The sequence below is a fragment of the Zonotrichia albicollis genome, chromosome 10 (genome assembly GCF_047830755.1).
Source record: "Zonotrichia albicollis isolate bZonAlb1 chromosome 10, bZonAlb1.hap1, whole genome shotgun sequence".
Taxonomy (NCBI): domain Eukaryota; kingdom Metazoa; phylum Chordata; class Aves; order Passeriformes; family Passerellidae; genus Zonotrichia; species Zonotrichia albicollis.
Window position 1 is genome coordinate 25,430,049 of NC_133828.1, and position 22,567 is coordinate 25,452,615.

The 22,567-nt window shown below is 36.7% G+C and overlaps 1 protein-coding gene and 1 long non-coding RNA gene across 8 annotated transcripts in view; one reads left to right on the top strand and one right to left on the bottom strand.

Moving 5' to 3' along the window:
* The window catches only part of ATF2 (activating transcription factor 2), a 49,972-nt gene extending 31,736 nt beyond the window's left edge, over positions 1-18,236 (top strand). For all 7 annotated transcript variants that reach the window (XM_005484083.4, XM_026791599.2, XM_074548454.1 and 4 more), the window contains 4 exons: positions 1,191-1,340; positions 3,132-3,338; positions 8,931-9,036; positions 15,590-18,236. In XM_005484083.4, the coding sequence (XP_005484140.1) occupies positions 1,191-1,340; positions 3,132-3,338; positions 8,931-9,036; positions 15,590-15,816 (690 nt within the window). In that variant the 3' untranslated portion in view covers positions 15,817-18,236. The remainder of the gene's footprint in view (positions 1-1,190; positions 1,341-3,131; positions 3,339-8,930; positions 9,037-15,589) is intronic.
* LOC113458870 (uncharacterized) overlaps positions 5,625-22,567 on the bottom strand; it is a 28,084-nt gene continuing 11,141 nt past the window's right edge. Inside the window, exons 2-4 of the long non-coding RNA XR_012581964.1 lie at positions 22,084-22,244; positions 8,875-20,851; positions 5,625-8,667 (exon numbers count right to left, since the gene is read on the bottom strand). This is a non-coding gene — a long non-coding RNA (uncharacterized LOC113458870). The remainder of the gene's footprint in view (positions 8,668-8,874; positions 20,852-22,083; positions 22,245-22,567) is intronic.

Here is a 22,567-nt window from a genome sequence, read left to right on the forward strand (position 1 = left end):
CTCTCTAGTATTCTTAAGATATCCTAGTAATGTTAGTATGTGGGTGACACCTTGTTCGTATTTCAAAATATGGTCTTACAAGATATCAGAATTTCCACAAATGTATGTGTTTAAGTCATTAATCTTCTCTTAAACTTGTATTGGATTCTTAAAAAATCTGGTGCTCAGTAGAAAAACATTTTCTAACACCATTTCTCTAGTAAGGTAAATTCTTCAGTAAAACCAAAAAAATTAATGATAAATTGTACAGTACTCATGGAAATTTAAGAAAGAATCTGGAATTACAAGCAGTTGTATCTGCTGAAATTGGACACTTTATCACTTAAGATTAAGAAATAGTTTTTAAATAGAATGTATTATATTACAGTTTTAATAGATTTCCCCAAAAGTTGAATGAAGTGTTTTTCAACAGGCAGTCAGTAAAGTGCTCTGAAATCATCCATCAGGTTGTCAGTAACTCTTGGGTGTATTATATACAGCTGAACTTGCACATTACTGTTCTTCATAGTGGCTGTCTGCAGTAAAGGAAGAACATCAAACCTTTTAGCAGTTTTTTACTGCAAAGTAGCATGCTGTAGTAGTTAACTTGCATATTTCTACATAAATAATCTTTACATATAACCTGAAGCTTCTTAGTGTTTAGATGTTTGTTTCAGCAAAGATCTTGGCTTTTATCTAATTACCCATAGGAAGGATTGCAGAGGTGAGTATTTGTAAAGACCGTGAATTAGTGGAGGCATAACAAGCTATTTAAAAATGAATAGAGATAGAGAACACCAGAATTTTTCAAGTGGAAAGATGCTTGTGTTCTGGTTGTTCCCTATTTTCTTTCATGTGTCATTGTTATTCTTCTGGTACTACCACCTTCTGTTTATGGCCTTCCACTCATCTGTTTGTGAGCTCAGTTCACTACAGATGAGGCTTTCTGCTTACTTCTCCATACAGTTTACCATCCTTCCCTTCCTGGGATCTTATGTAATCTTCATTGCTCTTATCATGATTGCAGAAATTTACCCTGTTTTTAGGTGTATGCATAGGTCACTGTTAAAAGCCTGTAAAAAGAAACACCTCTTTATGAGTTGGAGTTCCTGTTTCCAAAGTGGAAGTAACTGCTTATATAAATGATTAATCATTCAAGCTAGCATGATAGAATATTTCTTTTCTTTGTCTTCTTTATTTTCTGCTTTCAGAGATTGAAAGCAGCCTTGACCCAGCAGCACCCTCAGGTAACAAATGGAGATACTGCCAAGGGACATGCAAGTGGGTTGGTTAGGACTCAGTCAGAGGAACCACGACCACAGTCACTCCAGCAGCCTGCAACTTCAACAACTGAAACACCGGTATGACAGGAGGGGCACGTGCCCCTACCTACTCCTTTCATTTTGAAAATATATATTTTTTTTCTATACTCTTGGTCTGTAAAATAGAGATTACAGATTCCTCTTTTAATCAATAGCTCTATAGCAGTAAAATGTTTTCAGGCCTTACATGTTTTTAAATGCTTCTAAAACCTATTATCCAAGATGATGATTTCCAAACAGGTAGTATCTATCTGCTCAAATTTAGAACTAAGTCCTGATTTCTGAAGTTCATTGTTAAGAGATTCTGTGATAGCCGAAATTTTTACAGCTGGTCAATATATATATATTTGAAAAAATAAGTGTTTTTATTTTGTGTTTCTGTTGCATCTGTTTTATGTTTATTATACTTTTGTATTGTAAGTGTGCTTAGAAATTTTTTTATTGCATCAGGTATCATGCTTGTGTTAATTTGCTTGAAGGATCTTTTCTGGGCTGCCACAGGAAGAGTTTCATCTGTATCATTAAGGGTACTTCTTCATCCCAGGCTCTGGAAGGGGGGCTCTGGTTTTAGGTGTGTTTTGTTATCCTTTAGGGATGGTAGATCAGAACAGGGGAGTAAAAGACAAAACCTCTAAGTCAGACTGGAAGTGGGCATGCTGCTGGAGGAAGGATACACTTCCTGGTGGATCCTGGAGGATTGCAGCTGTTCTGTTTCTAAAAACCTCTTGGAATGTGTTTTCAAACTGCTTATAAAAAATCTCAAAGAGATATTTTCAGAATTCGTAACATAATATTAATTTTATAAAAGCTGGCCCAGAACTGACAGGACTTATCTGCAGTGAAAGCCTCAGATTCTTACCTTGGCCAGTGAAATCAAGTAATGTGTCAAAACAAATATGTTTGGAACAGAACAGGGGAAAAAAGTGACCCATCGTAAAAAGATCTCTTTCTTAAAGCTGCTCTTTCCCCATAGTCCCTTGAGGTTTTCTAAAGAATATTTTTCAAAATACCACATTGCAGAATTTTCAAGATGAAAATTGCTGTTTGATTGTCTTAGAGTTATTTTACAATTAGTATTAATCAAAAATAGCAGGTGTTTCATTCTTAAAACTCTGATTTGAGTTCCCAGGGTTTTTTTACTCTAAGCTATTTAGAATTAATGCCAAATTTATATGCCAGCTGATACATGTTTGGAGCTTTTAATTTAAAAATAAAACTTTCTTGCTGCACAGGACTGAATGTGGAGATGCACCTTTGAATGTCATGTGGCCAGTTATGTTCTAGCTTATCTCTTTAAAGGATTTTAAGACCCATTATATTGTTACATTAAATCATTGTCTAGGGTCTGTACACAACTGTGAAATTAGTATTATGTATCATTTATAGTGAAGTATTTTGATACTGTCATGTAATGTGGGTAGATTAAGGGAAATTGTTACTCAGTGGTGGGGAACATGTGAATGAGTAGGAAATTGCTATCTGGAGATCCAGGGATCAGAGAGTCTCAGCACTGCCAGCATTTGTCAAACAGCTTCTGTGTAGTGGGCATAAGCAATTGTGTCATTTTTCAGTTGTGACTAGGTGTGTGGGAAGAGTCAAAAATAGAAAATTCATTTCCTTCTAAATCTAGCTTGAAAGCTATTTTGGATGCAATATGTTAATGTAAGATGATCAGGAGAGGAAGTATGGGTAAAAGATTTAAAAACATCCCTGTAGAGTTAAATGGGCACAGCTTTCACCTGAATGTATTTAGAAATGCCCTGAATGCTTTTCCCAGGATGTGCTGGCTGTTTACACCAGAGCTGTAGGTTAAGTCATGGCTGTTTTCAGGCATCACCAGCTCAGCCTACGCCACAGACACCGAATACAGGCGGCCGGCGAAGAAGAGCTGCCAATGAAGACCCTGATGAGAAAAGGAGAAAGTTCTTGGAGAGAAACCGCGCTGCTGCCTCCAGGTGCCGGCAGAAACGGAAAGTCTGGGTGCAGTCATTGGAGAAGAAAGCTGAGGACCTGAGCTCACTAAATGGCCAGTTACAGGTATACCTTTTATTTCAAGGAAAAATTAGGAAGTTGTTTTTTTGTTCTTACGCAGTGATCCTTGATCAGTGGAGCTTAAAACTTTGCATGAAATCGGAAATATAAATGGTTTTATAACTGGTGGCTCAGCTCAGGCCTGAAATTCAAAACTAGTTGCATATAGCAGTAAAATTAGAGGATAAAAACATACTCATATTTCAAGATATGTAAATTTAGGGATCATACCCTTCTATCATTTGTTCCATTTGAAGTAACTTTCAGGCTATGATACTAAACTGAGATGACAAGATGTGTTGGAATAAACACTTAGGAGCAAAGTAATTGTCTTACCTTGAACACATCTTGCTCTTAATTTGTACCATGGCCTGGGTTATTTGAGTAAGTTTTGGGCTTATTTCCTTTGGTTCTTTTCAACTTCACTTTTTTTCCTTTAAAGTGAATGTAAGGCTTGTGAAAGGTGCCAGGTTGATATCAGTGGATACTGAGGGCCTCTTTTGCCCACAGGATGGGTACAGCAGTGGCATTGCAAATTTTAACCAGCAGCACCTAAATCCTAGAGATGAAGTGTGCTGTAAGAGGGTAGGGCCAGTGTATGTTGCAAGTCATTTTTCCACCTCATCTGATCTCAGAAAGTCACCAGGTGAATGTACTTTTCCCCAGTAAAACAATCCATTTGTTTAAACTGCTATTAAATATTAAAGCACACTTTCCTAATGTTTTCCAGCAGCACATTAAAAATTGGCAGAAATTATTGTTTTCAAAATAAAAAGTCTAAAAGCTTTGTTTTGAAAGTTACTGAAATGAAAAACTGTGAAGCATTCATTTAGAAAATGCGGTGAGACTTATTTTGATATGTTTAAGTGTCACTTGTTTTTCTTCATCAGAGCTGTTCACTGAGTCAAATTCACAGATCATCATCTTCCTATGAAAACTCACCTCTCCTGCTGTTTGGTATAGAAAACATCACAATTTGATCAACAGGAAAGTAGGGCATGTTGAGGTTATTTTTTATCATGTAATCAAAGTTACAGTGTATCAGTCATCTTCATGTTCATGTCATTAAAAATATTCAGCATCCCAGACCCTGAAATGCAAAAGATTCCTACCTAAGCACACACTCTGAAATGGTTTCCTGTGTTCCAAGAATCATGACACTCTGCACAAGCTTTAGTTAAATTTCTTGCAAATATATATTCTTCTCACAGCTGTTCACAGTCTTTAGACATACTTATTTAATCCACAGCCCTCAATTAAGTCTATTAATTACATAATAATATGTAGCACTGTAGCTTAAATAATCAAAGAAAGGGGTGAAGGAGAATTAAAAAATCAGCCATAATTCAGTTTTTTGGTGAAAGTAATGTTTGGTATCATGTGAACTGTCTTTCACATATATATACAAAGTTTTATAACAAAAAAATCACATAAGTCCAATAAACAAAATATTTACAAGTGTTAATTCAGTAACAGTGAATTCAAGAAAGATTTTCTTACAATCTACCAAAAGCAAAACTGTTAACTGTAAAGAACAGAAAAACTTGAAAAGAAAATTGGATATCAGAGAAATAATTACACTGTGCTTTGTGTGAAAACATTAATCAATCCTATATTTCCATAATAATAACTTGACACAGCTGATCAGCAGAGTGGGCAGTAATGACCCATGATTATTTACTTTATATTTAATAGAAAATTTAATAAGTTTGGAGTTTTGCCTTAATGCAGGTTTAGTAGTTCATTTTTAGTTTAACGTGTAAGTGGCCTGCCCAGCTGAGGTTACCAAGATGTCACATTTCCAAAAGCAGGCTCATACTGGAACACCTGCACTGCATTGCTGCTTGTAACAATTCTGACTGCATTCAGTGCTGTTACTGCCTTTCTCATAATGCCTGTGTCAGAGGTTCACATGGCAGTGGGAAGGGCTTTAAGACTGCAAGCTGGTGACAGTACGTATGAACTTTGAAGAGGTTTACTTGGTTGATGTATGTATTTTTTTGTATGTATTTTTTTATGTATATTAACTTCTATCAAGTTCTTCTTATAAATATTTGAAGGTAACTTCATTTTGAAGCAGTATTTTTCAAATATTTGCTTAAAGGAAAATTTCCATCTATTACATGACCAGTAATATATAGGTTAGTTAGGCTGCCTTTGTTACAGGTTCTGTTGTGTAAGTTTTTTTCATGCTTCCAATGTTGTGAAGGTTATTCACAGTTTTGATTCTTGAGAACTGTGTTTTCTATTTGTTGTTGACTTGTTTATTGATCTTAAATTTTATTCCTCACCTTGTGTGGCCTCTGTGCCTTGCACAATCCTGCAGGGTATAAGAAGGTATTGACAATGCTCACAGTGGCCACTGAGCCACATTGTAGGATCAGATGCCAAAGTGCATTATATGTTCTGTATTTGGTCCCTGTTGCTTTAATAATCTTAAAAGGTGAAGCTTTAGAAGAATGGCCTGTCTTCCTCATGAAGTCCCAGTGGGTTTTCAGTGAGCAGCAGTTGAGTGATGATTTGTACTGATGCTGCAGAAGCTGTTTAGGAAGGCTAAATTTTGAAAGTATGCCCATAAGTAAAGATCATTTTCCATAGAGGAAGTTGTCCAAAAAGGAAGCAGGAAGAATGCTGTTTAACTCAGCCACAGGCAGTCCCCTATCCCCAGAAGTCACATTTACCTGCCTCTGATGATACTTTGAGTAATAACATGTCACAAGTGTTGTCCCACACCATGCTGAGTAAGGGCTAATGTGGTCCCATGGTCCCACTATTACATCTGCATTTTGGATACAGGGAAGAATAGGCAGATAAAAAAGAATGTGTCATAGACTGTGTCCTCCCTTCATAAGAATGCAGAAGGGAAGGCATCTTTTGAAGGATGAAGTGCAGGTACAAGTCAATATACTTTCCTTCAGAAACCTTCTTTCTAATGCTAGCACATTTTGAAATGCAGGAACATACAAATTCTTCTCAACAGCATGTGAGCTATATTATGTACTTCTTTAAAGAGTTGTTGGTGCCTGCGCTTGGTACTGTCTCACTGATGATGAGAACCTTTCCAGTGTGAAAATCTGAAATAATCTTTGTTCGTGCCACCTGTTAAAAGTGTTTATTTCATGTGTTTCTTGGTAGCCTGCTTTCCACAGGTTAACCACATATGTAATGACCACCACACATTCACATGTTTTGAATGAGATGGAAGGACTTACTGTTGTCACAAGCAAATATATATAAGAATGGGTTCTAAACAGCCCCCTTTACCAGTTAGAAGTGGTTCTTACTGGTAATACGTAAATGACAACCAGATTCCTTTCTGTGACATTCCCCATCCCTGTGTCCAGCAGACAGAACTCAGTTCTAGTGTCACGAGTGGTGTGTGCATTGTGTGTGGTACTGTTGGCACCAGTGTTGTTGTTATGGAGTATACAGCTACCATTGTTCTAGAAATTACCTCAGCCTCTTTCATATAGGAATGCTGATCCATGTTTTTCAAGTTTACTTTAGTAGGATAATGTAAGATAATGTATTGCTTTTGTATTTATGATAGCAGTGGTCTTAATATTTTTGATACAGCTGACATTGAGCTATAAACTGTATTATAAAAACTTTTCATAAACATATAATTTTACTTCCACAGATGAACAGCAACTTCATGCTTATATGTGCTGTTTGTATATAAAATTCTTCCTTAAAATGTGGGAGGCATAAGAGAAAATTTCTGCAAACCTTTTCCTGATTGCCAGAGTGCCTTTGAACTGGTAGAACTATATTTCATAGTCTTGGACACTGTTGCTTCTGTAGGTCATCAGGTGTCTTAAAACTACATCAGTGTGGTTTTTGCTACCCAACCTCTGTCACTTCTGTGCAGCTGCCTGCATATCAAGATTTGTGGCTCCTCAGTAAGTAACATGGTGAACTAAGGGCAGACAGAGCTGGAGGCAGTAGTCCTGTGCTTTCTTAACAGCCTAAGGTTTCAGAACATGTAGTGCTGCCTGGTAGAGAATTTGTGGGGCTTTTGGTTGGGTTTCTATCATTGCAAACCTTTTTGTTTGCAGTCACATTTTTCTTTCATTACAAATGTCTGTGAAGTCAGATTTTTGGCATCTTCCGGCTTTTGATTTTAATAAAAAGTTTCTAAAGGGTATTGTACACATAAAAGGACTGAATAGAAAAGGAGACCTTACAAGGATTTTGCAGGTATAAAGGCTTCTAAATGGAGAGAGAGGGAACACAAAAGAGGAGCTTTTCTTTGAACAATCTGATATTTTAGTTACTTAGTGTAATTAAACCTAGTAAGTTCTGTTCTGGAAGAATTGTTTTCTTTTGGAATCCTTTAACTTGTAATTCATCTCATCTCTGGCTGCATTGCCTTATTTCTTGCTTGCAAGTAAATAGGTTGACTTTCTTGTAGTTTATTTTGCAGATAATTTCAGATGCCATCTAGTTTCCCTCTGCTGTTTGTTTTTTTCTTTAACTTGCTTCTAAATGCAGAAACATAAACATTTACTGAATAATTATGTCACATGTGTGGTATATTACAATAATATGCAAAGGTATTTGAAGTAACTTCAAGTGTTAATAGAAAAGATTTATATTCAAAGTAAAATAACCCATGAAAAACACATATTGTGTCTAGATACGGGGATCACAAAGCATTACAGATAATTTGATTCATAAATATTTTCCTACTCTATAAGGTAAAAATGGGTCTATCAAAATGCCACACCATTCTTAATTTGGATTGTCACATGCAATGCAGTTACATAGCACTCCTCGTCTCTAGGCACCAAGCTGCTTTCCAGGGAGGGTAAGTATTGCAGCTCTCCATTTACAAATGGCCAAGTTGGAGCACAAAGCAGTGAAATGACCTTGCTCAAGGTCACCCAGCAGTGGAAAGGCAGAGTCTGGAAATGAATCCAGGCACTGGATTGTGCAGGTGCTGTCTCTTAGATTGCACTGTGCTTTAGCGACGTCTCCGGATTTTGTCATTATTATCAATGATTCCTTCAGAGACCAGTTTTATGTATGGCTGCCAAAATAAAAATCAGTCTGGGGATCAACCAGTATTTGCTAAATTATTTTCCACTACGTGAGATTTTATTTTTTTGAAGTCCAAGTATAAATAGAATCACTAAAAAATTATTCTGCATTGGCTTTTTGGATTTTCTTTTCTATTTTTCCCTTTTTTTAATGTTGGCCGTGACATTTGTTAAAATGTGTGGAGCTAAATGTAGGTTTACTTTGATTAAAATTCATCACAAAATCTTCCAGAGGAGTCTTACAGTAGCTGGATCATGTGAATGAGAATATATGTAGATGCTGCATCTGCAAACTGAAAAACATATATTATATTTTTTAGGAAAACCCAAGCATATCCAGTAAATGTAACAAAGCTAGCCAAGTTTTAGCTAATATTTGCATTTTCTAAGATAAAATAAATATATATATATATATTTGCAGTATATACCAAATTGAAACTGCTTGTGTTTCAGCTACCCCTAAATGAACAACTGAAAATCCTATAAAACTTAATGCTTACCTTCAAAACGTGTGTAGTTTGAGCCTGGTAAAGTACATAACTTTCTTCTCCTTTAGAATGAAGTCACCCTGCTGAGAAATGAAGTGGCACAGCTGAAACAGCTTCTTCTGGCTCATAAAGATTGCCCTGTAACTGCCATGCAGAAGAAATCTGGCTATCATAGTGAGTAATGTTCCATTACCTATAGCCTGAGGCTGCATCAATGAAATACTGCCAAAATGAACTGAATGAGCATTAAAATTGAGAACTGTGGTTCTAATATTACATATATTACATTAAAGATCTCTTTTTTTGTAAGCTTGAAGTTATTGGAAGATAGGAAATGTTACGTGATATTTAAAAATATATGTTTAAGTCAAAGTTGAATTGTTCACAACATTGAAAGGTTTATGTTGGTTTAATGAATGCGTATGATAATTAACATTTAAGGACTATCAGTTACTACACCTGCTTTGGAAAATATAATTAAAGTATTAAGAGCACACGATAAACCATTTTTTCTACTTTATCATAGCCTAGTACAGTGAAAGGTCCTTGTGGGTGTTTTTCCTTCATTGTAATGAGATTTCAGTAGAGGTACTATAACAGCTGTCCCCATTTGCCATAACATCCAGGATCAGTGAAGCCATTAAAATAATCAGATGCAGGTTCATGGCTCCTACTGTACAATGTCTTCTAGTTTGTTTTGATATCCACATTAAATGACTTCTTTTCTATAGAGAGGGTATTTTTGAAAACAGTTTTAGTATTGAGGAGAATACTGACACTGTCAATACCAATATTTTCTAGTCCATATTTTTATTTTAAGTTGTTCTATTTACTTTTCATCCTTCCAGCATTTTAAAGGTTAATTATGCTTTCCTGACTTGTAGCTTCCTTTTTGGCTGTGATACACAGTGCCAGAACCAGCTGCTGCTGCTGTAGAATAAATGGCCAATTTTGTCCATTGTACACAAATTTGTTACAAATAACTGAGCTGGGAATGCATTAGGCAACATTCATAATATATAACCCACAGCTTTCGTTTTTATGATTTAGTGATATTTCAAGATATTTGTAAATGTGAAGATTGTTTCTGCCATATGTAGCCACTTCATTTTAATTTGCCAGTGTCAGTAATTCAGGAGAATAAAGGAACATTTTGTGCTGCATGCAAACAGATCCTCAGGTGCTTGCGATAAAACTTAATAGCCACCATCTTTACTTGTAGTCATTGTAAGCAATTTCATCAGAATGGGCAATATTTTTTAATTTAAAAGATTCAGGAGATTTAGCAACTCTGTATTGCCATATATATTTAGAATACTGATTTTGTCAGTTTTGAGCTTATAAATCTTGGTCCTTTGATCTCCAGTCATTTTGACAAGACAGAAAATACCATCTTGGAGTAAATTGGAACAGTATAGAAATACGTTTGGGATTTATATTAACAATGATTGCTGCAGGGATGAGGCCATTATGGCTCCCATCTGACAGAACAACATAATTTCATACAGAAGCTACTAGGGGGATGGCATTATGCATGCAAGGTTTTTAACAAAAAACCCACACAAAAAACAAAGCATAGGTTTCTTAAATTTTGATGTTTTGAGGATTCATGTTCCTGAATTGGGATGTAAAATATTTCATCGTAAGTCATAAACTGTCAAAGTGATTCCATGCCAAGGATTTCTTTGTTGAAGGATTAGGGAATGGCCTGTCTAGTAGTGCTTGTTTTCAGCCCTCAGTAAAGGACTATGCTTCTGTTTCAGTAAAGAATACAAAATGAATCAGACCTAAAATGAATCAGTGGCAAAAGCCTACATTTTAGAGGAAAATAGTATTACGCAAGGAAATTGGAAGCATAGCTCATTTTCTTGGAAAGTCTGTTGAAGGTAAAAGCTTAACATGAATGATAGTTGTAATGCCATTCCTCTGAAAGGATTTTGTCACATTATCTCTGCATGAATATTGTTAGGAAAGTATGTTGGCTAAGTGACATATCCACAGTACAGTTTATGAGAGAAAAAAATTGTTTCAGTCAATGTGTTCATGAAAATGGTGTTCCTATAAAGTGTATTTAAATAAACATATTACATTCATCAAATAATCAAAGTAGAATTGCTTCAAAAATGTAGTGAGTGGTTTAACAGTCTTGTCTCTGGAAGAAATTGAAGACCCCAGCTTAAAGAGTTCCTGCAGTGCTGACTATTGTGCACTGCATTTTTGTGTGCATATTGTGCACACATTTTAACAGCCAAGTCCACAATTTGATGGCTTTTCATGCATTATGCCCTTAAATAGGAGCAAATAATCTATCATTTGGCCTTCACTTTTACATATTTTTTAAGATCTTTTGTATTTCCCAAACACATTTTTTTCTCAGGCCAAGTGAAAAGCACAACAATGCATGTAGCCCTTTCTTCTAAAATTGTTTTTGGGATTGTGTTTTCCTTATTTTAAAGTCTTGTGCCTGCTTCAAAAGAGGGTGTGATCAGGACAGAGAAACCAGAAAAATAGATATTTTACTTGGAGTCAGCCAGCTTAAACTTCTTTATTTTCCAGACAAGGATGCTGTTGGTTCTGACTGCATCTTCAGCTGTGGACTGGGAGAGTGCTCTGTATACAAGATATCTAGACGCTGTTAATTTATTTTTCAGTGTATCTTCTATACTAGATAATTTCTAAAAGTCCTCCATAAATACCCCCTTTATTTTGTTAGGTTTGTTTTTGGGCTTATAGTAGGACAAAGGTGAAAACTAGTGAGAAGAAAATGTGTTGTGGTATTCAGAGTTTGGGTTTTTTTTTAAGGGAGAAAGAGTTTTTTTAGATATTTTTCCATATTTAATATTCAAGAGCATTTTTCAAAACAGAGTACAAAAGAAGATAGATAGAGGCTGCAGTGTAGGGGGTGTTGAAAGGGGCAGTTTGTGTTCTTTCTGTAGCTAGTTTTAAAAAGCAAGATAAAAGGTGACCAGCCAGTTTCAGACCTTGAATGATTTGAATCTTTCAAACCTCTGTATTCCTGCCGCCTGTTCTGGACAGGCAATGCTTCTTCAGTGCCTGCAGGGGACATTCACAGAGGACAACTCTCTGGAAAAAAGCATTTCTAGGCTTAGGCCCCTCTGTAGTCCCTGCATGGCTTGATGAGAATTACCATGAGGCTTCTAATTCTTGTTAGTGATTATCAGGGGCTGAAAGGAATTCAGGATCATGTCAGTGCTTGTGTATCACTCCTGTTTTGGTTTAGGTGGGTTTTTCCTTCTGAAGACTGAAATCCCTCCCTCTTTGTTTGCTTACCTTACTTAAAGCTATTGGTAAGCAATGCTTACTGTGGTGGTAACACGAGAAGCAAATAGCAGCAATGTTTGGCTGTTTGAAAAGGGTACTTTTTAGTATATCCTCAAAAGTCTGTGCCTGTTTTGGTGCTCTTTAAATCTTCCCTATAGCCCAGTCTAGCCCACATTGTGTTCCATATCCATAGTGGCTTGTTCCTCATGACACAGCCTGTCTAGGAGCTACGTAGCCTTCAGGAAAGTTCATGTGATGTAGCTCTGTAAATTTTCAGCCTTCTAATATACAGCAAACATTTCTTTGAATTGATTTCTAATTTGAACTGTGCTTTTTCCTTGATGTGAGGCAAAGCAGGGGAAGCCATTAAAAAGCTAAAATGATTTTTTTTTTAGTTGTTAGCTACAGTATGATTCTGTTATGTATCAGTCACACTCTTGAAATCACAGTCCTGTGCCTGGCAATTCTTTGGTCAACAAAGAAAAAAATTATCTGTCAGAATTTAAGTATGACTTTTCTGTCTTCTTCTAAAAACCTTTGTTGGTCATTCCCAGTCTTCAGGCTTAAGAAAACAAGCCATCTCTGTGATAGGATGACTTCTAAATGCTTTCTATATTCGTTGAGTAGATTTTCTTGTTTGGTTTTAATTCTTCAAATTGAGGGTTTTTTCAGTTTTTGACCATTTTCCTGTAAAGTTAGGACTACATTAGGAAGGACATTGAAAAAAATTCATATAGCTATTCTTTAGGGTGTCACCTCATTTCTGAATATTGCTTTGTAGTTATTGCAAGTATTTATGCTTCCAGTCCAGTTTATTATCATAAATTAGTGTTAGCTCTATGTTTTATATAATCACCTGTCTGCTGTAGGCTCCCCCTCTCTGCCTCCTGGCATTTGAAAATACCTGAATTGTACACTTTTGTGTCTCCAGTACATCGTGTTTTTTTATCTGCTCTATTATATGAACACTGCTCTTGTACATTGGTGGTCACCTCTGTCCTCATCACTGTTTCTCACATTGCTTGTAGGATCTTCCAGAACCCATCAAAGTCAGAAAACCAGGCCTTTCTCATGTTCTTTACCACTGTGATACTATTACAGACATTTCTTTTGAGTTCAGAAATGTGTTAAGGGAGACAGAACATGGAAGACCTTCCTTCTCTGGCCGAAAGATAGTGATGTACTTCAACTTCTTCTTTTTCTCTGGCTCGTGGCATTTCAAACTAACCATTTTTATTGAGGATGAGGAGGTTTTGGACAACCCAGACATTGGGAATCAGCAAAAGAAGCTGATAGGAAGATTGAGATTCATAGGGGAGAATAACAGCAGTTCTGAAGAGGAGGAGCAGGTGTTACAGCAGAGAGACTGTATTTGATACATGTCATCCCACTTGCTGCCATTTCATTCTGTCTGAGGAAAAAATATGCTGCTCTCATAATTAGTAATGGAGTATTTTTCAGGAAGTGGCACTAGGGTTTCTATTTTTAACAAAGTTTGCATGTGTTCCTTCTTGCTTGTTTTACGTGAGATCTTGTAGTCTTGCTGGGGTATGGTAAAGATTATATCCTGTTGAATACTTCTAACTAAATTGGCACTTGTTTTTATTCTTTCTGTTCTTGAATGGGCAAACTCTCCTAAAGGTCACAAATGCCTTTTGGTAATACCTTAATTTTCTTGTTGTATACAGTTATTATGAAACCTTTGGATATGCAGTACTTGTCAGCAGATCTAGTTCTGTGTCACCAGTATCTCTCCTTTAATGTTGAATGGTCTGTTTTTTTAAAAAGTGCATGATCTATAAAACAGTTGGCCTTGTGGATAAGAGCATTGTAACTTCCAAGCTATTACCTTTTACTCTTTGCTCTTTTAGTGCAGTTGCAGGAGAGATTGCCACCTTGCTCCTGTAGGCAGTATTTCTGAGAAAAAAAAATGAAGCAGTTTCTAGCCTACCCATCCTTTTTGACCTTACCATTCTTTTCTAGAAGCAGTCAATAATAGAACAGTTGTTCTCAAGCTTTGAAGAGGAGTTTGTTCTTAGTATGCATAGGGCTGCTCCAAGATCTTTATACTGGGGTCTTGACTTGTTAAGTTAGTAAATTTTCTTACCCATAGCTAGCATGTCATATAAACCTCAGTAAAACATAAACTTTATTTCACTATTGGTTTTTCACACTTAATGTTCTTTTTAGCTGCTGCTGTTAGCCTGTTTTTTTTGTGGAAATGTGGGCATGATTCCACAGCACTGCTTGTCTCCCATGGTAGTGTCATCCTCTCCCATTGTTTCTCTGAGGCACTTCTGAACTTGTATGCCAATCTCAAGCAAATCTGGAAGGGACTGCAAAGACAAGACTAGAGAAGATCAAGCTTTATTCCATTGCTTTGTCCCAAGCAATAGTTCATGCCTGCTTCTGGCTATGTTTGTGTCAGGGTAGTCAGTAGTAGTTTAAAAGGGACTTCTAATATGCTACCTGGATCCTGGTTTTGGTCTGTTTATAAAACTGCTGTGAAAAGTACTTGCAAACATTAAGTAGCACAAAGTGATATAAAAAAGTTACAATTAAATTCAGCATTAGTATTTCTATTTTTGAGTGAAAAACAGTAGGATAATTTTCTGTTCTTGGTTTTTTAGTTTTGAATTCAAACTTTTAGTTTGGCAGTGTTTGCATAATACCTTGGCTAACTTCTGCAGCTCTGGAAAAAAGGATGATTTTAGCATGACTAGAATGTCTGTGCAAGAGGGACATGTTAAGCCATGATAATTTTGGAAATTTTATTTTTGCACAGTGGTAATTTTTTTAACCTGCTTACCCTCTGTCATGGGAAAAAATGATGTAATTCTGTGGCTAATTCACTTTGGTTATGTGGAGAACACCTGAAATATTCCAAAAATATTTTTAAGCCAGCTTTAATGATTTTAAAACCTATTAAGAGGCATTTGTAAAATTATGGAACTTCATTCTGTTAAAAGAATGGAGGCTGAATACTCATGTAAGCATTGTCCAGTAAATATAGTGGTGTAAGTAATATTTTTTCAGATATCTTAGTCATGATGGCAAGTATTTATTACTGAATGTAGAATTATTCTTGTTTGATTACTAAGCAGACACAATAAATAGCATTTTGTAGTCTGTGAATAATGTTTACTGATGTGAACAAGCATCATTAGAATTAGGCATAGTACCCACTGGCTGATTTACTAGGCAGGAAATTTCAATCATGGCCTTGAAGATGTGAAAATGCTCTGGTTTCCTGAATAGTCCATACCGCAGTCTGGTTTTTCTGCTTGCAAAATAGTATTTTCTTTTTAAAAAATGGAAATAAGCTTATTTTGCAATTCGTGCTGCATTACAGCAGGAGTGTTAGCTATTTAGGGGGTGATTGCTGTGGCTGGGAGGCGGTGGGTGCGTTCCAGCCCAGAATAAATGAGCTGCTGTTGTTGTTCAGCTGCAGACAAGGACGACAGCTCGGAGGACATCTCGGTGCCCAGCAGCCCGCACACGGAGGCGATCCAGCACAGCTCCGTCAGCACTTCCAACGGCGTCAGCTCCACGTCCAAGGCGGAGGCCGTGGCCACCTCGGTGCTCACGCAGATGGCGGACCAGAGCACGGAGCCCGTGCTGTCCCAGATCGTCCTGGCGCCTCCCTCCCAGGCCCAGCCCTCGGGAAGTTGATTACAAACTTGCTTGCATCAGTTCCTTAGATACACATCTGTGACTTTAAAGGGAAACCAACAACAGACCAGTCTCCATCTAGGAGAAATTGTAGCTTAAAATTATTCGTTTTTAAAAATCCAACTTAAATTTGGCTTTAACGATTGGCAGGTGGAAATAAGACGGAACACCAGTTCTAGTCTCTTTGCGAAAGACTTTTTTTTTAAGTATTAGTTTTACTAGGTTTTTTTTGTGCTTAATGTGTAAAGTGTGTGTACAGTACAATGTGGTTTATTTCATTTTTAATTTGGTATTATTTTAACAAACATTGGGGTGAATTACTAAAGGTCATCCCCAAGACTGTGATAGGAATATTATGTGACATTTTTATACCAAAGTTCTGCATAGTCCCTATTGACTTTGTAAAGTTAGCAAGGTCATAAAGCACTAGGCAAGAGAAAGACAGTAACAGTAAATTTGCTTTTAGTCTTTTTGCCTTTTTGTTGTTTTGCACATTATGAGAGGAAGAACATTGGAAGAAAAACATTTGGGTTTTTTTATGTATAGCATTTTGGTTGGCTTTTAACTGTTGGGGTTTTTAATTTGTTTAATAGGGCCAGTACAGTATATGAGATACAGTACTTATGCACATACCAATCCTAGATGAGGATCATTACTAAATAGATTTGATTTTTTTTTTTTTTAATTGATGTCAGGTGGGTTTTTTTCCCACTCCATTGATTCTGGTGGGAGGAGAGCTTTAATTCTCCAGTCAGAATAGATATCTATAACCACCCCTTGTTGCTAGGCTGAAACCAGTAAGCATATTGTAAAATACAGGGTTATCAAGTATGGAATACTTGTTATTCCAAAGTAGGTTGTATTTTGTGGATTTTTGAGTCGCAGACTAAGGAGTTTACTCATGGTTTTGGATGCCAGAAAAGCCTAAAATCCTTCTTCAGACAACTCGACTTTTTTTTGTCATTGTCTTGTATTTGCAAGCTAACTTGTACTTAATTCTTGTGTAAGCACTGTCATCTTTTAGTAGCAAAAATTTTGATACCTTTCTTGTGGAAAAAAAAATCAGTATCTACCGTATCTTGGAAACAATGTAATTATAATGTGGTGTGTGTGGTGTGTGTGTGAGAATGGTTCAGTAGTTAATGCCAGCAGTCTTTTGCTTGAATGTTTAAAGATGCCTTCAATGTGATGCTGGCTGATAGGTGATTGCAGTTTTAAAATGTTATTTACTGTGCGAACTTGGATAACTAACATTCCATGATGTAGTTTGTTTCTGATGAGATGATTGTAGGTACACTTTTTCTCATTATCCAATCATCTGTAGGATACTGAGTTTTTTAAATGTGCCATTATCTATTTTGATTCTGTACTCATGTTCAAAATACAGTACAATATTTTACAATAGATTAAGTTGTTTTAAAAAAAGTAGATGTGTGCTTTCAGGTCGGAAAACTTTGTATAATAGCAAAAACAGATGCATAGTAGCAACTGGCAGTAAAGCAGGATTCCATTATGTATATAACAAAGATTTAATGCATTTATAATGGGTTGTGTAGTTCATTTGCTCTTCCTTCTCCACAATATACCATGCGTTTTTTAAGTGTCAGTGCCATCAGATTTCTATTCGGTTCAGTTTTAAATCTAAAAATGTAATTGATTCACAGGAAAATATAATTTCTGCAATATATATACAACCATACTGTACTGAAAACTGGACAAAGTATCTAAGTCATATATGTATCATTGCAGGGCTTTAAGCATGAAAATATTAGGGAATTTAAATATTTTGTATTTTAAAACTAAGAAAGTTGTGTTGATAACCTCATGTGTTTAAAAGTCTTAGTTTCCCAATTTCAAGATAAAAAGTTGTAACAGTTATTGAACGTTTCCAGGATGGTTAAATACAATGGACCTCTCACGAGAAAGAAATGAATTGCAAAGGCACAAAGTGTGAATTCTGCAAGAAAGCTCTACAGTCACTTTTCATTGTAGGTTTGGTGGACTAGATGCGGCCTCATTGATCATACTATAATTTGCCCTCCTAAACACAAAGGCTTTTAAATCATATAAGTGGAGTTTTTTTATAACAAAACTGTTGCGCTTGTAAAATAAGTCTACATAAGTGTATAGGAGATGTGTAAACAGTTAATGAATTTAACAGTGGGGCTGGAAAAAGAACCATTAAAATCTGTGTTCAGCAAATAGAGAACAGGTATTAGCCGTACTACCATGGATTCCGTTTTGAGACGTTGTCACACTACTTCTGTACTTAGCATTTTGGGTCTTTACATTTGACATGTTTCACAAACTGTACTGTTTTCTTTTATGTGCAGTTTGCATGAGTAAATCATCAAAGAGAATAAAATCTATCTTTAAGTTATGTTCCTATTTTAATGAAATTATAATTGTTCTAAAAGGCCGCTCTGTCTTCAGCCTTCTTTCTTCATCCTTGCAATTATCGGTGTTTTTCTGGAAGTCATTACTGTAATGTCAAAGTAATGTTATGTAAATGAGAACACGTATGTTTCTTGAGAAAATAAGGTAAATACCATTGCTCTGCAGCTGAGCTCCGGCAGCTGCTGAGGAACAAGCATTGTATCATTAGTTCCAGGAGCCCAAGGTAATCCACAGATAAATGAGTTCATAAACATAGCTTGGTGATCCCAGATGTTGCTCAGCCATTCCTGGTTGCCCTGAGTTCCACAGCAAAAGCACTGTGTGTAATTACAATTTCCACCTGACTTCCAGTTATTTTAATCTTATTTCAATACACATGAAGCCAGAAATAACAGCTGTAATCAAATAAATGGCTCACAGTTGTGTTGTCAAGGGTTCAGAAAAAATCATGCCCTCACACCTGATGTTTAGAATAGTAAAAATGGTTTGGGCTTATTTATGGATGTTGGAAACATGTGTGGAATGACACATTCTGTTATCATTTGAAAGCTTGTGCCAGAGCCCCAGTACAAAGGTTTTGAAGGAAATGAAGGAGTAAAGTTGCTGTGTGTCTGCATTTGTTCCATGTATGGACCAAATGAAGTGAAGCTGCACACAACTTCTAACCCAATGAGAAAAATGTGTGAGGCCTCCCTTGCTTCGCTGCGTTCTTTTTCTGACTATGAGTTGTGCTGGTGACTCCAGGGGAACAAAAGGCTTTATAACACGGGTACTCTGGGTGAGGGGTGGAGAACCAGCCCACTTCTTAATGTCTGTGCTATAAAAAGACTCAGGTTTATATCTTAATTGTTCATTTTAAGTAAGGGATTTTTTCTGTTTGCATTGGTAAGAGTGGCTGGGCCTCTAAAAGGAAGATATTGCACTGAGAGAAGGAGATGACAGAAGTGTGGGATGAACAGTGATTTCAGCTACCTGAATTACAGGAGTAATTTGCTTAGAGACAGACACAAACATTTTAATTGGTCATCATAAATGATAATGAGGAGAAAGCATAGTGAAATTAAGTGCATCCTAATAAAGTAAGGTATGTTAAATTGCACTGAAGGAAACTTGAGCAATGCTTCTTGACATGATTAATATACTCATGACAATGTGTCTAATGAAGGCTGTTTGCATTTATATGCTGCCTGTTGCTTCCCTCAGTAGAGACATAATTGGAACTGTGCTCATTTACGCTGCAGAGCAGTCAGTGTAAGATTGGTTTGCAATAGTCTGTACATCTGTTTTTAACCATTGTATCCAAAGTAACACAGGTAGGATTTCTTTAACTTGTGTTGTGTAATGCTGTGTAGAGTTGATTTGGATGATTTTATCATGAAATTTTCAAAGTTTCATATTCTTCAGTGGTAATATTCCTTTTAAGTTTAGGGTTTGGTGTGACTTTTTTTTTGTCTCATTTTTTCCTTCCTTACGGAATGTAGGATCATGACCTTTCTTTTTCTTTACTTTCTTCCTGTTCAAAATATTTTTCTTTGTGTGATGAGCCCCAGAAAGTGCTTATACTATTCAATGTGGAATTCTTTCTTTTTGCATATTGCTTCCTCCTCAGTTGTCTTAACCCTCAATAGCAAACTTCCATTTCCAGAAGTCAGAAAATGAATTTCTGCATACTTTGTACCTTGTCTTCAGCTAAAATAGATACAAGAAGCTTATGTTATCTTGATATTTACATATTCCTAGCTAAGATACATTATATATATTTAGGTATGGAAGGACTTTGGAGTGTTACAAAAGATTTCATTACAGATGCTGTGCACAACTAATGAGTGCAGTTTGTATGCTGAGGGCTTCATAACTCTGCAAACTGCAACCTTCTCCAGATAAGAGTTTTTAACTTTGTAGCTGTGAGGTATCATCTAATCACATGGCTATCAGTAGAACAAGATGCATAAACCTGATCCAGTTTCTGTAATTAGTGTATTTTAACCATCTACAATGATGTGTATTTTTATAAGCACTTTATCCTCTTCATTTTTGGAGGGAAGAGGAGGCACAGGAGAGGAGATTCTTAGATAAACTACCTGTAACTTAATTTAATGGGGGATGAGTCGTTAATCAGAGAAGTACTGTAAAATCATTATGCAAGGACAGTTATAATTTTTAGTCCACAGGTAAAGAGACAGTAGCTTAAGCTGTACAGGCTGACTAGAAATGTTAACAAGCACAGAAGGTACAGAACAACTTGAAGCCAAGAACAGGAGTCATGCTTCTAGGAACTCTTCTTTGGTTTTAATAGCAACAGCAGAAACAGAGCAGGGCAGAGAGTGGGCAGTGTTTGTAAGCACCTTGGGCAGCAGGGCCTGGTGATGCTCAGTTTGCAGATGAGGTTAAAGGAGAGTCTTCTGGCTTAGGGAGGACTGTCAGTGCCGGGCTGAGCTGAGCTTCAGGAACGAGGCACTGCCAGGGAGCTTTCAGACAAACAGGATTGCAGGCAGCCATGTTTCCCTCCCCTCACTCTTGCCTGTGGCTCTCTCAGTGCATCACAGTACAAACATGAGCTATTACAGCTTCGTTTGACACCATCTGTGCCCGGGTGGATGGAATGTGCTGAAAGCTGGTCTGATGGCTGTTTAGCTACCTGAAAGATGAAAGTTAAGGTCTGGTTTTTTCTACTGCCTAAAACATTCCCGCTCTCGTTTTGCTGCGAGCTAGTACTGGCACGGTCAGTGAGTAGTATTTCTCTCCCTTTAGCTGAATCACTTGTTCTAGACCATTACAGGAGGCAAAAATACTGCCATTGAGAAACACCTGGGCCGCTGCATTTTATTAACTGAATGATTTGAAAAAAAACTACTAATTTGCTAATGTTTAAAAAGAAAATGGGAAAATATATCTGTCCTACATCTGGGATTCTAATCAGGAGGGAAAGGAGATGAGCAAGGAGAGCACGAGCCCTCTGCCTTAGCAGCAAACAAAATAAAATGCCCTGAATAAATGGAGAAAATGAAACTGAGAGGGGAGACGTCTGCGCCAAGACGGTGCTGCATTTCACTGCTCAATTATAGCAGCCCTTTGCTCTGACACAAAGATGCATTCTGTGAAGATCTGTTTCTTCCAAATGTTTACAGTGATGGTAGAAATGTTTTGATCTCACTTGAGGTAAGTAGTATAAACATCCTGTTATTCATAATGCTGTGTTGAGAAAGATACTCTTAAAGTTGATATAATGTAAAGCACAGTCATTCTAGCTGTCTGTAAAATGCCAAGAGACTTTATAGTCAGCCTGGCTATGGTTAGAAAACAAGCAAAAGGCTAATATTTCTGTCTTCTTGCTTTCTGTCCTTTCTTTCAGCAGAATTGCTGGAGAGGGCTAATGATTTTTCCTGGAAAAAATTCATAATCCTTGTAAATACCGAGGAGATGCTATCTGTTTCCCTGGATGACATTTTGAGCACTTGCTCATTTTGTTCACATATTTAATGACTCTTAAGCAATTAAGTTTACAATTTATTATTGAATACATGTGTGAATATGCAAAATGTTTCTTTATCCTGTATCTAACTATTTACCCAAACTTTTTAGAGTCCTGATTCTAATAGGACTTTACTCTTTTCTAAATTATGCAGCACTCACTTGAATGCTGTGTAGGAAGGTTGCTGGCCCCAGAGCCTTGAGCTCTGTTCCCAGTCACCATACAAGCAGAATGCTGTTTCTGAGCTGACAGCACTGGCTTCTTGGGATGGAAACACATTAGACTGACTGGGATGCTTCCCTTGTATTGTAAGTACCAGTTTGTTATATAAATTCTGTACATTTCCTTGTTACATAGGTCTGGCACAGTTCTTATATTTCAAGAAAAAAATTCTTTACCTGCTCTTTACCTGCTCTTGTATTTCATGTCTGGTTTAGGTTTTGTTGTTGTTTTCACATATTGGATAAGGGCACACACCCCTCCTTCATGGAAATGCACTTTATAATGTTCCAGGTATTCAGGCATGTTCTGGAGGGTGCATAAGTCCCGCAGGTCTTGTCTGTTGAAGAAAATGTCACCTCTTTGTCAGAGTTAGATTGTTACAAACTTTGACAGATTGAAAGCTTTTGGTTTCACATGTCTGCTGATATATTCTAGTCCAGTTTATGTTGATGGAGAATAGTACTAAGCTAAATTTAAACTAAAAAAAGGTGCAAGTATACAATCATTAAGGCTATATAAAGCTGTTTGAAGTTTTGCAACACACAAATTCATAAAATAATTGACTTAAAGCAGCTTTTCTACATTACCAACTTCAAAGAAGCTTGTGCCTGTTTTAGAAAGAGGTGAGGATTAGTTTTATCTTAGTGAAGTAAGGTTCCT